General features: G+C 44.9%; 1 protein-coding gene across 1 annotated transcript; it reads left to right on the top strand.

Annotated features, from left to right (window-relative positions):
* The first annotated feature begins 207 nt into the window (after window positions 1–207).
* Window positions 208–12,184, top strand: LOC146183076 (uncharacterized). Its single transcript, XM_084609019.1, has 5 exons — window positions 208–468; window positions 2,770–3,063; window positions 6,997–7,294; window positions 9,877–10,045; window positions 11,482–12,184. The coding sequence occupies exons 1-5, from the start codon at window positions 323–325 to the stop codon at window positions 11,655–11,657; spliced, it is 1,083 nt and encodes a 360-aa protein (XP_084465145.1). The 5' UTR covers window positions 208–322; the 3' UTR covers window positions 11,658–12,184.
* Window positions 12,185–17,103: the final 4,919 nt, after the last annotated feature.

The raw sequence follows: 17,103 nt of genomic DNA, 5'->3' as shown, positions 1-17,103 counted from the left end.
GGTACGCGAAAAAAAAAAACGGTTTATAAAGGTGTTGGTAAACGCTGGTTTTGCGCGTGTCAGATAGAATAGACTGTGCTGTTATCGGCCTTCCTGGTTTTGATTTTGCAGTTATCAATCCACAGGTATATCCCTTCCTTTTTTTTCTTCTTGAGTTCGCACGCGCACAAAAAAGACGTTTTCGTTCAGGTATAAAAGGGTCGTTTATAACACTGGCTGCTCAGAGCTCTGTGGAAACGAGATATCGACTGTAGATAACCTCGCCTTCCTAGCTTTAGCACAAAGCTCGATTTCCTGGCGTCTTGGCAAAACTCGTACAATAATGTTGGCATCGGTGCTCGCGGTGCGCATTGTCGAGGTCGGGTTTGTTAACCAGACAGCCAATTTAGTCACCAATGTATTTAACAATCGACACGCAGTTCTCACCTTGCGTCGCTGGGACACCTTTCGCTTTGATGTTGTTCAGACGTGAGTATTACCCAAGATCAGAAATGCGCTGCGTTAGCAGTTCGTTTTCTCTTTTTTCAGTGCTTTGTCTTCTTCGGTGAGTGTTTGGTTGTGTTTTGTTATCGTTTCATAGAGGTCCTGGAATGTTGCTGTGGTTGTCTTCATCGTGGTCATTTCATTCCGATGTGGCTAAATTTCCTAACAAGTTCGGTACAGGCATGATTCAAACGTCAAGTCAGTTTAGGAAGCAGCTGCAGCAGCAGAAAAAAAAAAGCCTCACTGTAGCAATCTAAATAGTGGTACACCAACCTGCACAAAGCGGGTGAGACAAGTTGGTGGCTGTGTGAGGCTGCAGATATTGAGGGGTGCTTGTCTTGTACACTGTGGTAAATCTGCAAGATTGATGTTGAACGCGCTTTTGGGAAACACTTGATGCCCGGGTAAACATTGTTGGCGCCGCTTACTATCAGCGCTTCCCGCTAACTGTAGCCGCTTTCATCAATGTGCCCAATACTTATAGTTTCAATTATTTTGTCCAGCACTGTGTACGACTGCTGGATTTAACTAAAACTGCCAAAAATAAAATTTGGCACATTGTCTATTTGAAAACAACCAGGTGCCGCAATCAAGCACTGGGAAACCGTTCCTCTTGAAAGAAAGGAAGAAAGAAAATAGACGTAAATACCTGTGATTTCAACCAGTTAAGGGTGCTGCTTCAGTTTATGCTACCGCGTGTCGTTAAGGTGCAGGTGAGTGAATGAAAGAGAAGGTTCATATTGAAAACAGCGCAGGAAAACGAGGGTTGGCTTTAAAGATTTTTCGCTACTTAGATGACTACATCGTCTTCACTCACAAGGGAAGTATCACCAAAAGGCTAATAGACGTATTGAAGGTTTTTAAAGAAAGCGCGCTAGGACTCACATTTACGGCAGAACTTCTAAAAGCTGGGGCACTCCAATTTCTCGACTTAAGACTACACTTAGAAGCGCACCATGTGTGCTGGTTATACTCTCCTCGGTCTACCAAGTCTCTCTTGAACTAGAAGTCTGGTCATACAAAACTGGTAAAAAATAGCATTATTTTCTCGAGTCTTTAGTCCGCCATTTCTAAATCCTGTGAAGATAGAATTAATGCGATTGTGATGTGTCAGGCTGCCCGATTAAGGTCTAGCGGTTACCCATCCCATTTGGTTTCTCGGGCATGTGATAAATATATTGCATGGGTGAAGAATGGCGATAAGCCGAAACGGGAATGAAGGAAGTTTGCGGTAGTGCCGTACACTCATGGTGTTGCGCATGGGTTAAATAATGTTGCAGGAAGATACAACGTTGACGTTGTGTTTTCAGCATCGAGCAAACGTCACCGCGTGTGCAGGCAAGTGAAGGTAAAAACGAAGGGAACATTCACAAAAAAGAAAAAAAGATGTGTGGTTGCCAGATAAACCATCAGATTCGCTTTGTACCATGCAGTGGGAGGAGGGGGGGGGGCGGGTACAGGATACCTTGTAGTTGCGGAGCGGTTTACATAGGCTAGACGGGTCGTTGCATAAATGTTAGTTTGAGTGAACGTTACAACTGCCGGTCCAGTGATTCTTCATCCAATCTTACCCATCGTTGGAAGAAAGGTACATGCACTTCTCTTTCCTCTTACACCGTCATCTTCGCCGAGCATAAAGATAGGTTAACACGTGAAATTATACAAGCATTTCATATTCACGATAACAGTGGCGGGTGTATCAGCGATCCTTCTATCACTTTCAATGATAAAGAGTTCTTATTTATCCGGAAAAGACATCTGTCTCACGTGTACACGCCATGGCCATGATGCGTGTGTCTTGTCACCATCATGTTTGATAAGTAGTTTTATTGTCTTTCTTTGCTTTTGGCGTTTTCCTGGTTAGGAAAGCATTGAAATAAGGTTTTCTACAAATAAAAAAAATCAGTTCTGAGTCAGCGCTTGTGTTGTATTTCTTCGTTCGTCTCGTTTTCCCTCACTGTTTTCATTATGAATCAGTACCAACTCTCCCAAATCGCAGCCTTAATTAAAAGGCAAGAACAGTTCTCTTCCAACTACATCAATTCACTCTCAGACCCACCGCGGTGGACATGGAATTAAATCCCGGCTGCTGCGGCGGCTTTTAGATGGAGGCAGAAATCAAGACATCCATGTGCTGTGTGATGTTTTTGCACGGAAAAGAACCCCAGGTCGTCGAAATTTCCGGAAGCTACGTCATCTTTCATAGCCCGAGCCGATTTTGGATGTTAAGTCTCATAAACCAATCCAAACCAATTCACTCTCCCATTCTTTCTTCTATTACGTTAGCGCATTGCAGAATCCAAGAATGTGGGCATCGAACCACACGAAGCAAGTGTCGAAAGTGAGGAGCCTGCTGAATAATTGGCATCTCGGCACAGAAGCCTACCAGGCGTTGGAGACATGCGTGTGCAAGGAGAACCTCAGAGCGCTCAGCATGGTCCGCTTCCTCGAGCCGTCGGGCATGGCAGCCCATGCCAGACGCCAGTACCTGGACCTGGGCTGCGGACCGGGAAGCTTCACTAAGAAAGAGCTGCTACCTCGACTTCAAAAAACGTGCAGTCGCATCGTAGCGGTGGACAAGTGAGTCTCCGAAAATGGCGATACCTCGCAGATAAGCATTCATCTGTAGTTAGTCTGCACCTCTGCTCCTAACGAAGTGAAAAAAAGAAGAGGAAGTGGAGAGGGTAGTAGATTAAGTGGTCTGTCTACTCTTGCTATTACTGCCATCTATGTTTTATATTTTTAACATGTTAACATTTTTTAATCAAATGCATAGCATTTCGCCGCAATAAACATAATTGTAAAACAGTATAGTTTGTCTTTGACGTGCACATGACTGCTCGTTACATGTAAAAGTAAAAGCTGGTCTTCAAATTGAATACTTAATTGATCCCTGAAAGAAAATACTTGGCTAAAACAGGTATAAGCTTAGTTTTACGATCGGCATGAACCAGTGGCAAGGTGGGGGTGGCGGCTGATTCGCTCTGACGCTTTCTGTTCTCTCGCTCCAGCGCGGCCCTCCTTCACAAATTTTGTTTCGAGACAGGAGTTCCCAAAGTCGAACACCCGCCCTTTAAACGTTGTTGCCAGGAATTCGCTACGCGCTACACCTGTTTGCTACGTTCGGCTTCTCGCCCAGCGCTGAGCAGTAGACAATCTTGCTTACGTCGACATCAAGCCTTGTAATTGCGACGAACGCCTCCCCCTTTTAGCCACAGAGCTGCGATGCCATCAGCGTGCCCTCGGTTTCCGGTTTATTAAGCTGAAGTTTATACAGCTCCTTCGGTCGAAAAGGTGACAAAATAATCGGTGACCTCGCCAAATAATTCTATTATGGTAATTTGTCGATCTAATGATTGATTGTTGCGTGATAGGAGATGACGAGGTAATAATTAACTTTTTAATTGATGATTTAAAAATGAACAATAGAAAATGTAGAAAAATGAGGCTCAAAGGTGTCAAAATACACGGACTCTGGTGAAAAATCTCTCATCACGCCAAAACCATTATTAATGAATCTATAGATCCGGTATAAATTTTATACCGGTGTGACCTGTCCTGTATATGTGCAAACCGCATTATACCGGACATTTATACTATTATATCGGTCACGTATAGAGCTTAACGAGACAGACCATGTCTGGTATGGACCTCAGACTAGACGCACCGATCCGGATTGCAGCATACACCAGACAGACCATATGGATCTTAAACTGGACTGACTGGTCCGGTATTGAGCGATTACTGGACAGACCATGTCCGGTATGCAACTGAATCCGGGAGTGCCGGTACAGAATGAACCTGACGCCAGATGGATGGGTGTGTTATGAAGCACCTGCAGGCCATGTCCAGTTATGAGAACACAAATCGAACGAACGCATCCTGCATAGAATTGATACCGGACAGAGTATTTACATTTCTCACTTCAAATCGAACCGATCGATGAAGCTCAAGAAGAATGACTTTTTCGGAGCATTCCTGCCCGATAAATAAGCAATAAGCATAAGAATATGCGCAATATACTATCGGGTCAAGTCTGTGGACCACGAAAACTGCAACAAAAACGCATAACCTTTCGTATCGGCCAGTAGTTTCGGAGCATACTTGTCGATGTCAAAGTTGAACTTAAGTTCTTTCGTACGTGATAGAGGAAAAGGTGATCATTGTAAAATCGCCAGACGTGTGGTCCAGAGACTTTTAGAGCCGATAAAATACTAGTAGTTTTGTATATATGCAGCACGCGTTTTCCTTTTCACAAGTACCTCGAAACTAGGAAGATAACGAAGTGTACCCTATCCTGTACATACGCGCATCACATTGCTTTTGCGCATCATTCCCCGCGAGCATATGCGTTTATTACAAGCAACAATCGCTACAGCTCGTCCGATATTGTGGTGTAACTCCATATCTGCGACTGAAGAAGAGCTTTCAACGCGAACGTGCCAGGAAGAACGTACTTTTTCAGCAGCGACAACAAACATATGCTCCAGCATAACTGAAACATATCGCTGACCACCAAAATATGCATTGATAACAGCATACCAGGCGGCGGTTCCTTGGGTAAAGTTTACTTATGCGAAACACTCAGTAGGAAGTGCATTCATTGGCGTCGCTGCTCCGTTAGCAGCATGTGAAGCTAAAAGATGCAATGTGACGCATATTATTGCGCCAGATATCTCAGTATGTAGCAAACACATATTTCACGCGTTCTAAGACGATCACAAAGCATCTACCACTACTAAATTACGATATTGAGAGATTCTCCAGCGAAACCCCGATTCCTTTTAGAATACGAGACATTGCTAATCCCCCGTGATTGGCAGGAAAAAGATCCAGCGTGTTTATAGGGCAATCGATCATCTGCGACCACAATTTCTATCACAGAAATAAAGATACACAGTGCGAAACAGCAATATTAACTAGATAAGGAGAAATATGAGCAGCGTAACCAGCAGTCTCTGTGAAAGTCTTATATGCAATAAAGGACACGAACGTCTCCGTGGAGTAGTGGTTAAAGTACCGAGCATTATTAATGAAGGACCGTAGCCAGAATTCTGGCATATGCAGCAATGTTTTCACCTAAATTTTCTTCTTTTTGATATGTATTTCAGTTGTTTTATAGCTCTAAAGATATTTTCAAGCCGGTTACCGCTTTTTTCTCCTGAAACCAGGGCCACCGACCCATACAGTAAATTCCGGAATCGCAGCTCCACTCGGTTTCATGCTGGTTCAGCCTGTACAATGAAGCTTTATATCGAATTCGGTATGAAACAGATTCAGGATTTTTCAATAGCGAATGAAAAGCCAATGCTTGATGATGTTAATTGACAAAACCCATTCTGTAATTGATGATATTGCAACGAAGATGACGAAGTAGGCAGTGGCGCGGGGCGGAGCGCTCGCGCCAGGCCCGCTGGCCATTAAAGCATATTTCATCGTCACGTCATCACGTCATTCTGTGTCTGTTGTATCGCCGTGTTCCATCGTTTGTCATGCCACCACGTAACAATATATTTGAAAATGAGTTTTAAGGTGCCAAATTATACAGAATGCAAAGTCCATTCCTGATGCTAATTAAGATGATGATAATTAGGAAAATTGAGAGCGTGTGGTTGAGCGATGAATTCAAATAAATGAAAAAAAAAGAGAAAAAATGTATTGAAAGGTGTCAAACTGCTCACAATGGAAAGCCGATATTTGCTGATGCTGTGTATTCGGGCATAAAAATTTAAAAATGAAATAAAAAAGAAAATGTTGAAACACAAAAATAAAAAGTGAAAAAAAAATGCCGTCCGCGCGTGTAAAATGCTATCGCGTCATACCCTTAACGACGAAGATTAAGAGCCCCTAATTATTTTGTTTCTCCGGTAGGCTGTAGAACTCTATAGTGTTTTTCATGCCAAGCTCTTTTCCTTCTGAGAGGCAGGCTTTCAGCTATGTGATGATGAAATTATTGCACAAAGCTAGGAACGAGGTAGGAATGCAAGCGCAGAAAGCGCCAGGCAGCACTCGTATTAGTGACATTACTCGAGAGCCCCACGCAGCATCGACAAAGAAGGGCGAGAGCGCTAAGGTGACATTAAAAATAAGATTGGTACGCTGTACCTGTGCTAGGTATTTTTTTCGAGTCGGTGAAATAACTACACTTAAAATCAACACGAAATGACCACTAAGACAAAGCTGCAGCACACAACGCCCAACAGTCAACATAGAAAACGCCACGCACGCTGTAAGAAACTAATTGCTGATGAATAATGTAGAATGTAGACAGTAAATAAACTGTAGCAACAAAGCATCAGCCAGGTCACAAAGCCACTATGTTTGATAGGTGTGCTTCTTCTGAAGTTATGCCCAATATGTAGCAATGCCTTCTATCTTCATTCACTTCATTTAATAAATAACACTATCATCAGATTGATTAAATAAGTTTGTAATTCTGTCAAAAAACAACTAATATTTTAAGCATGGTACAGCACCAACATAATTTTGCTCGTTATTACTCTCTATTCAAAGGTGCCCTCATACCGTGAGCTACGCCAGGACCAACTTCGCTGATCATCACATAGTGTACGACGTCCTCGACGTGGAGCACCCGGATATCGAGACGATTCTGCCAAAGTACGGCGCGTTCGACCGCATCTACTCGTTCCTGACGTTCCACTATGTGGCCGACGCGGCTAGGGCTTACGCCAACGTGGCCAACCTCATGAGGGAGGGAGGCGAGTGCCTTGTCTCCTCTATCGTCAGCGCTGAAGCCATTGACGCTTGGGACGAATCATATCAGATGCAAGAGTGGATGGGCCTGATTATCGTGAGTGCTCACTGGTAACACTTTCTTCATGATCACATCGAACACTAACCCCCTGTAAAATATGCTACGGAAATCACCATGCAACGTTTGTTTGCGGGTGGAAAGTGACGTAAGGACATTTCGCCAGATGCGCGTTTAAGTTTGTACATATAGATTCCATGTGGGCGAGTTAGTGCAGCCACAAGCAACCGATATAGCATTTGCATCCCTTGCAAAATGTTAGTTGCCGAGTGCACATCGCACTCGCTGCAGAGCGCGCATGCAAGGGAGAGTGGATTTGATGCTTTTGATTAACTCAGCCTAAAAAAGCGCTGTGCACAGCATTAAAAGTTACTGCAATCAAGCAGGCGCACGCAGCTTTTTACGGCGTGAGCCGTTATACGGAGCTCACCCAGAACCAATGCATGGTTGAAGTCTGTCCATGGTCAGAACCTGCACTGGTGACATGCTTAATCCTGAGCGTTCCTGCTGCTGTTTTTACACTAGGCGCACCTGTTTCATTTTTTTATTGGATACGCTTATGTGTATATCGTATTCACCTAGGTTAAATGAAGAAGTATGCAGATTGAACATCTTGAATACGACGATGCTCAATGCGCAGTCCGAGAGTGTTTCGCCGTTGAAACTTGATAACAACGATGCTTACTTCATGGTTCGAGGGTGTGTTTCATTTTTACATGAGGCGTGACCGGCTGCGGCGTTAATATAGTGCTCATAAGACAAGAAGGTATTTGGCCTTAAAAGAGAGCTGGAGATTGGCAGCGGTAAGAGAAAGCAGGGAAGAAATATGGGAGAAAATTGCGGGACGCTTTCCCCAACATGGGGATAAAAAGCAGAGAAAAACAAAAACGTTATGCTGGTTTAGGCATGGTTAAACCAACGTCCGCGGGAAAGGAGTAAGACGTTTCGGTTGAACAGCGCGTAGTAACACGCGGTTGATTGCGTTCGATTAGAGTGAATCCCTAGCCAGACACACTAAGCTCAGGTCATAAAGACTTTTTTTTTTCATACACGGTGTTTATTACACGAAGTTAGGTTGAGGAAGGGCCACATATGCCAGTAATTTGAAAGCATTCATGTAATGATCGAGCTGCACTCGGTTGACATAAGTTCTCCTTGCTGTTGATGCCACGAAAGCACCTTTGTACGGATTAGTCAAAGCGGTGCTTTAATATCTATATCTGGTGGTCGTTCACAGAATGTGCTAGCTAGCGACTCTATCCTAAAGAGTGCGTGCGTTGTCATAGAAGCATTATTTGAGGGAGCAGTTATTTAGTGATTTGCCAAATGAATTTCACGAAGAATGAATACATGGAAACGCGGATTTGCGCAGGTATCGTCTGTTGTCTGTCGGAAGTCACATTAAAGCTCTCTTGTCATGCCCTTAAAGGCAGAGCTGAAATTTTCCATGCTTTTTTCTGCTCTAGATACTGTCAGTTCGCAGCACGCGAATGTGGCTCTTTTCACGAGAGCTCCCGTCATGACACCTCGCAGTAGTCCAGTAACTGGGGCATTGGACGCTCAGCACAATTTCGCTGGTGTCTTTACGGGAGCTCTCAGCATCAGTAAATGCAGTATTTTACTTCGACCACCTTATTCTTCCTGTGCTACGTCTTCGTGTTTGTCAATTTTCTATTTCGTGCTGACCCGTATAACATGGATAGGCTACCTGCTTCAATTCTAGCATCCCGTGGGTGTATGCGGTGCACGCATTTAAGGCTACATGCGCTTTTTGCACTTATCCAGGTGGGCCGGGAACTGCATTGCACCCCTGCACAGCTGTTCCGTGCATACGAAAAAAAATATGTCGCAGTGAATGCCTGATGCACAAGCCCTGCATTGAGATTCTGCTTTTGAATATACAGGCTACGAATTCACCTAATGGCCGGCCTTTTTGTTTCTAATTTTTTCACGACCAACAACAAAAAAGTGACATGAAGTAACAATGCGATGGGACACATCTATGTAAACAATAGTAGTTTGCATGCTTCGGTTTTATTTGATCGCTTTCGCATTGCCTTTTATTTACATTCATCATTCAATTTGTCATCTTGTAGAAGTATCGTAAAGCGTAAGCGTAGGTGTTAGGGTAAGGCCACTTTCAGAGGGTAGAGGAGGGTAAGTGGGCAGCCCTTAGCTAGGGCGGTGAAGTGGATAGGTCTGACGCCGTTGGAAGACAGGCCTTCTTTCATCTATATTTCACGTGCCGGAAAGTGGAAGCTTCACAGGCGACTGCTATTAAGGGATCTCGCTCATAATGCTGAGACAGAAAAGAATAAATTCTAACTCGATGCCTTGTCTTGGCAGCACGTTGCAAATGAAGAAACGTCTGCTCTGGTCGAAGAAATCTTCCGCATGAGTTCATTTAATAAGGGGATGTGTGCATAAATCACTTACTCCCAATTCTTGAATCAATCTGTTGGGGACAAATATATCTACACAGGTGTTGCGGGCGAATATCGACGCACTGAATTTTGCCGATAAGAATTTGTGCTCTGGACAAAGGCACATTAGGTGCCATATACACTTGTGCTGGAATCCGTTTATAACTTTTTGATGCCTGTGTTCTCATGCTTTAACAGAATCCAAGAGAACTCTTCCCAAGTACCTTGAGAATCGACCAAGCCACGAGGCTGAATGGACAGCTAGAAGCCAAGACAAGGGACAGTGTCGCAGCGGCTGGTCTCAAATGTGTCGCCTATAAGCAGTATCGGAGCCGGTGGACATTTCGTCGCTTAGAAGATTACGTCGGTAAGGAAGTCGCTCATGCAACTCTATTGTCTTTCCTTTTAAGGGCACAATGATATATTGTTGATCAGTAGTGTTATCCGCTTTACGTCCTTAGCCGTGGGCGAAAATCTTAATGTACGAAGGATATATTGCATCAAATCCTCTCTCTAATCCTAAAAAAAAAAATCCTGTGGTAAACGAAAACACTGATTATTGAAAAGTTAATGAAATGTCCTTGGGAAAACCAGAGTTAACACTGGGCTGAATTAGTGTAATCATAACCTAAATCAGGTGCTTGAATTTTGTCTTACTAACCACTAAATGCGAAACACACCCCCGACGGGGTGGCGCAGTGGTTACGGCGCTCGACTACTGTGCTCAAGGTTGCGGGATCAAATCCCGACCTCGGCGGCAGCCTTTAAGTAGAGGCGAAAAGCTAGACGCCTGTGTGCTGAGCGATGTCAGCGCAAGTAAAAGAACAGCAAGTGGTCGAAATTTCAAGAGTCCTCCACGATGGCGTCTCTCATGGCCTGAACCGCTTTCGGACGTTAAACCCCGCAAACAAATAAATACGAAGAACACTTTCAGATATCTTTATCTCGTTATTTGTTATCAGCGAAGACAAGCAAAGTCGATGGGTCACCTGAATGTCACTAATACAACTTTCCAAATAGCACGTGACTTGCAGGCTACCGCTGTCCTTCAGGGGAATGCAAAGACAAACCCAGACGACCTTAACAGTCATTTTTATTTAATACAACTTGTTTGGCCGCATGTGAGGGTTTGAGTTGCAAGCGCATGCTAATGTACCGTGAGTTGGGCTTCTGGCGGGCTGCTTCCAGAAAGTGGATTTAAAGATGCTGCAGTGTTACTAACGCCCCCCTCCCCTCTTTTTGTTTCTTTTACAGTAAGCATATAATCATGATGAACACTTCCGTTGCAAAATCTTACGGTACTCTCCGCGTGCTGTCTGTCAGTCGCGTTTCATTGAAAACAAGGCAGATGAGCACAGTACACTCAATTATAACGGTAATGGACTACGCCAGAAGGTACTCCGTTACCTAAAACAAAAGAAAGAGCAGATGCAGTGGACCTCAACCTTTAACATCCTCCTCCCAACCTCCCACCTCAAGCTTTTGTGTGCAACAATATTTTCCACAAACACACTTGATGTTCTCCGTGTCTTCTTTGTAAATATTGTAAACGACTAATCAGCCTTTCAGTTATCTCAATGCTGAAAAAACAACACAGGCACAACTTAAAGTAAAACAAAAACGAAAACCACTGCGAAAATATTTGAACAAGGCACACTTGAGTACCTCAGATGCTTGCATGAAAGTTGCGTGCGGCATTAATTTGCGAGCGCATTGAAAGATACACTTGCAAGCGATGTAGCTGTATCATTTTTGGTAACTATTTCCTTGCAAGCATTTTTTTTCGCTCTTTTATACGCCCAGATCCCTTCATGGCTGCATTCAGGGCATACGACGGCGTGCCTCCAGAAAGATGGGTCGCTTTCAGGGAGCTCTGGATCGACCTGCTTCGGGAGAAGACTCACTATGTACCTGGAGGACAGTGTCATGTCAGCTACATCTTCAGCGTTGTTCATGCGCAAAAGCCACGAAAGCACTGATCAATAGCCCAATGTGCGAGTGTAGTGGGTTACCTTTTCCTGACTATTTATAGCAGCGGCTCGGCACCTACCCGTTCGTAGGCTGACCTCTCCTTTCTGTATTACACGAGCATGGAAAATTCTCACAACGAAAGGATAATGCCCCCATCTCGACTAACCGCTGAGAAGAGTCGGGCTGGAAAACGGTGAAGGAGACATTGAAAGAAGAAATAGGCGCCGTAGTGGAGGGCACCGAAATATTTTCGTACACCTTGCGGGCCATTAATGCGCACTGACGTCACACTGTAGAGAGATATGCCTTAAGAGCGGCGGCTTTCATTAGAATTTTATACCCTTCAGTAAGTGCCTCTTTCTGTCTTCCTCTTTTCCCATTTTCTTTGTAATTTTATTTAGGACACCATTGAATGTTTTATCGAGAGCATTACATGTTTTTTAACTTTAATTTCCTGATTAGAAATCTGTGCTTTTGGACAAACAAGGAGATAAACGAAACCATGGTCGTCCGTGGCAATAAAATATTGACTGAGTGCCTGATGTTCTCATATCTCGTTTTGTTGTGCCTCCACTTATTCACTGTTCTAAATATTTCAAGCCCGATATTTGTATATGGAATATACTTTGCGGCATAATGGCGTTCTCATAATTGAACGGCACAGAGAGCTTTTTAACATATCAATGTTAAAACAGTATAAAATATTGTTTCTTTCCTACAGCCTTCATTCACTAGGAGTTTCCTAATTTCCAAATTCCTAATTCTATTCCTAATTCTAATTTCCTAATTCCCTCCATCAGCGCCTGCCATTTTTATGAAAATATCTGGACGAAACTGTACATATGCGTGGTCAGGAAGAACACGTATCCACGGGCCCTGGCCGATTGGTTTGGTTGGTTTGTGGGGTTTAACGTCCCAAAGGGACTCGGGCTATGAGAGACGCCGTAGTGGAGAACTCCGGAAATTTTGACCACATCGGGGTTCTTTACCGTGCACTGACGTCGCACAGCACATGGGCGTCTTGCTTTTCGCCTCCAGCGAAAAGCGGCCGCCGGGATTCGATCCCGCGTCCTTGGGAACAGTAGCCCAGCGCCGTAACCACTGCGCCACCCCGCGGGGCCATTACTCTGTGAGGAAATTGGGAAGGATGACTTGGACCTAGTTATATGAGAGAAAGCTCTGTTAGGCATGTTTCCGCAACCTGCCGCGGTGGATGAGTGGGCAATACAAAATGTGTTAAATGTGTTCCTGGCTTCGACACAATAGATGAGCTAGCGGCTCTTTAAACGCTTTTCGATGGAGGCAAAAAGCAAGGCGCTCGTGTGCTGTGCGATGTCAGTGCAAGTTAAAGAACCCCAGGTGGTCGAAATTTCCGGAGTCCTCCACTACGGCGTCTCTCATAGGCTGAGTTGTTTGGGACGTTAAACCCCACAAACCACAACCACTTTTAGGCGAAAGCCCTTCTTGGTTCATGGTGATGATAGTGTGAAGCGATAGTTTCGACTGATTCGCGCGGCGCGGCGCCTTTATATATTGTTACGATGTTCGAACAATATGTTCGAGATTGACGTCAGCAATCATGTATCTCGTAACGCAGCTGCTTACGCGTAAGCCACTTCCCAAGTCAGTTGACCTTTTTCCTTGACTTTGACCTTTTGTTGGAACATAACTACCCAAAGTGGTCGTAGCATAAGTCCCAACTTGACCTCGAAGTTGTTTGAAGGTCACCAGAAGCATAGGTTGACCGTGGCTTTACCTCGTGTAGTGAAGCTATCGCTTCAATCATGGGAGGGGCACTTTAAATCCCTAAAGTGTGGTGAGGTTTTAGTAAAGCCTTTACAGCGCGGTGGTTGGTGAGTCTTTTGTGCGGTATTTACGGGACTGTGGATGGCTACTTACGGATTCTAGCATCTGTTAAGTGATTTGACAAAGTATGACATTAGAGGTTTATAACGTTTATTCATGTAAGTGATACTTTCCGCGGACGAACGCATGAATGGAAGCACATTCATGAGCCTATAAAGGCTGTCGCTTTGCGTGTTCTTTGCAGCGATCATTCACGTGTATCATTGGACGTACGGTGTCGATCCTACCGCGCGCGTTTTCACAGCCACGTGGCATTCTCACACAATCTCGAAGCGTCTGAACGGACTCGACGCGCACGACCTTTTTATTGTGTTGCAAAAAATTTATTGTCAGCATTGAATGATATGTGGGCACTACACTTAGATAGCATGGAGTTTGTGGCTCTCGGCGACCTTACGACCCCACTGGGTGGCGAGAACTTGCGTCAGTGGGTTTGAGCTGGACAGTTGTTGTTATTGCGAAAGCATTACTTCGCTATGTTCACAGATTTCTGTCCGCAGACCGTGTCCGCAGGCTGTGTGCGCATGCCGTGGTCGCATGCCGTGGTCGCAGGCCGTTTTCGCATGCCGCCTCCGCAGGCCGTGTTCGCAAAATCGTGTCCACAGTGGTTGTGAGCAATTGAGAAATGATAGAGGTTAATGAGTGGTGTCAATTGATAGAGGGTGACGTTATGTGGTTGCCAAAATAAGTAGGCCAATAAATTAATTAGGCAATTAATTACAATAACTGGCTCACAGGAAAGGAAAAGCGCAGTATCTGCCACACTTGTTCTGTGGACACCTGAACCGCTCATAAGGGAGGGAACGAAGATGGGAGTGAAAGCGGAAAGAGAGAAAGAGGTGCCCTAGTGGATATGACGTCAAGGATATGACGTCACGCAACCAAAAGAACCGAAAAAAGGACATAGGAAGGAATTGGCGCGCAATTTGAAATACCAAAGACTTGAGGACGTGACGTCGCGCAACCGGAAGCAGAGCCGATAAAGGTCATAAGAAGGGATTGGCGCGCAATTTGAAAGTACCAAAGACTAAAATCCGTGCTTTCGCATTGCTGCAATGTAGATTCTGCAGTGGTCTTTAATTTTTGCTACTGTAGGAAGAAGAAAAAGAAAATGCACGGGCCTGCTACTGGCCCTGTGGCTGAGCCATGACCGTAGGCTTGTGCAGACAGACGAGAAAATAGAGAAGAAAAGAATAAAAGCAAGGGAAAAAAACGCGCCTTGCAACAGCCGTCGTCCACCGATGTGGTGGCTAGTGCAATAACGGACTACAACAGGTTAACCTCTGGTGGCAGGCCGGCCCCCACCCTAAACAGTGGGAACCTACCAGTCCCAGCCCCGTAGGGCTAGAAGCAGCCACCCTCCGAGCTGGCCGGTATAGCCTCCCACCGCTCTAGGGAAGGAATTAATAGTAGGTCCGCCGGTGGCGTCGCTTTTTTGCAGCTCCATAATACGTGATCGCAGCCAGCTATGCCGCCGCATTTTTTGCAAGTTGGATGGCATTGAGTTGGGTATATGTGCGCTACTTTTCATGAGCTGAAGAACTCTCGCGTACGGCGCCGACGTCAGATTACTCCCGGCTTTTTGTCAAGTTTCTTGTCTGATGCAGGATATATACGCCTTTCTAGCTTTTAAGAGATTAGTATAGCTGTGAAATGATAGGATTGCATCTCAAGAATTTGGAGCAATCGACCTGGCTCACTGCCCGGCTGAGAAAACCTCGAGCTATATTTTGAGCCAGTTCCTTTCCTCTGTTCCCTGAGTGTGCCGGCACCCATATTATTTCCGCCTGTTTTTGGTTTAAATATTGATATTGTTACAGACGAGCAAGAAAGAAGAAGCGGGCAGTGGCGCGGGCAGGAGCACTCGCGCTAGGCCCGCAACATTCATTAAATGTCATCTCACTGTCCTTAAAGATCTTCTCTGTTCTCTTGTTTTCATCGCTTTGCCGCATCGTAAAAATATATTAACATCAGCTATGTCTCCTTGTAAGTCATGCCCTTCGAAAAAGTGTTTATAACAGCTTTGGCGTCGCTAATTACTATAACGGATTTGGCGCTGACCATCGCCATGACAATAGCCGCCTCCTCTGCCGTTCCGGAGTTGTTTGTTTTAATCGAACTAGCCATTCATGCTTTACTCGAATAATTCACACCCACGATCGCAAAAGATCTTGTTGCCATTTTTGTATTCCGCCGCGTCGACGTACAAAATGTATTCAGAGTCTTCTAACTTGTTTTCAAGGGCGTTTGCTCTCGCTCTTCACCGGTCTTCATGAAAAGCAGGGTTTATGTTTTTTGGTAGCGGTATAATAGTGAGTGTGTCCCTCACTTCGGTCGGCAGTTTTACTTGTACATTTTTTTTGCGGGGATCTATCTCGTAGTCTTGGGTTATCCAGGATCTTCCATCCCGTGAATGTGGTGGCGAGCCTCCTTAATTGTATTATCATAAGTGCCTCGCATAGCTCAGTGGCGTTATTGTAGACCCTTTGTTCAAGAAGTCTTTCCGTATGAGATGAAGTGGGGTAGCCCTAGTCCTGCTTTATATGCCTGCCTCATACTTGCTTCTATTTTGCTCTTTTCTGCCGCCACTAGCTTAGGTATGGTATATACTATTATGCTTATCACTGAACCCTGTACAATTCAGCACAAATCTTTCTCTTTTACTTCCCGTCGTTAGTTGGCTACTCGTTTTATTAAAATGGTTATCATGCTAATTGATGATTTAAGTCCATTTATTATTTCTTTGTTCTCTCTATTGTCTTGGATGATCAGACCCATGTCCCTGTTTTTGTCCACTCTGGTTACCGGTGTGCCATTTAATTATACCAGAAAGTCTTCTGCATTGATATTACATCCCTCGGATAACCAGAAGTTCGGATGTGTTTGGTGAGCATTTTCCCCTACCGACCCTATGTATTCTTCAATGCTCTCGATTTCCTATTGGAGATTTTCTACTTCCCCATCGTTGCCTGTGTGTGTCCATATTGTGACATCATTAGTATATAGCGTATTGTAACACTTTTGATGGCACCACATAAAGCGACGTTAATCAGACAAAACACGATGCACCCGAGCCAGAGAAGCAGATGAGCCTAGTAGGAGACGTCAAGCTGGTGAAGCACTACAGCGAGGATGAAATGAGGTGTAATCACGCAACATAACGGGAGTGTGGGGCTCCTGGAATGCTGTGACGGAGGGCAGAGTGCCAGGAGGGACGTTCTGGATATAGGCTCGACGCTCGATGTTCTGGATGTGGGCTCGACGCCGCGTCAGCCATGCATCGCTTACCTGTCCTGATTGTGCAGGGTGCTTTCCTCTGTGGTCTCACTTGCTGGCCGGCCTTCTACCGCTAGACTGGTCATATAACATCGCTACCGCCCGTTCCTGGTTCTCTGCCGCCTTCGCTGTTTTTGGACGCCACCGACACTTTCACCTGGCAACACCCATCGTCGATAACAGGCCACGTCACAGACAGCTTGGGATATAACAAGCGACAGAGCTGCAAAAGGGATTGGGCTCTACGCCGCGTCAGCCATGCATCGATTACCTGTCCTTATTGTGCAGGTTAGTTACCTCGACGATGCTACT

Source organism: Amblyomma maculatum, chromosome 7 (genome assembly GCF_055883805.1).
Source record: "Amblyomma maculatum isolate TAMU_Amacu chromosome 7, ASM5588380v1, whole genome shotgun sequence".
Classification (NCBI taxonomy): Eukaryota; Metazoa; Arthropoda; class Arachnida; order Ixodida; family Ixodidae; genus Amblyomma; species Amblyomma maculatum.
This window is presented reverse-complemented; position numbering and strand designations above follow the sequence as displayed.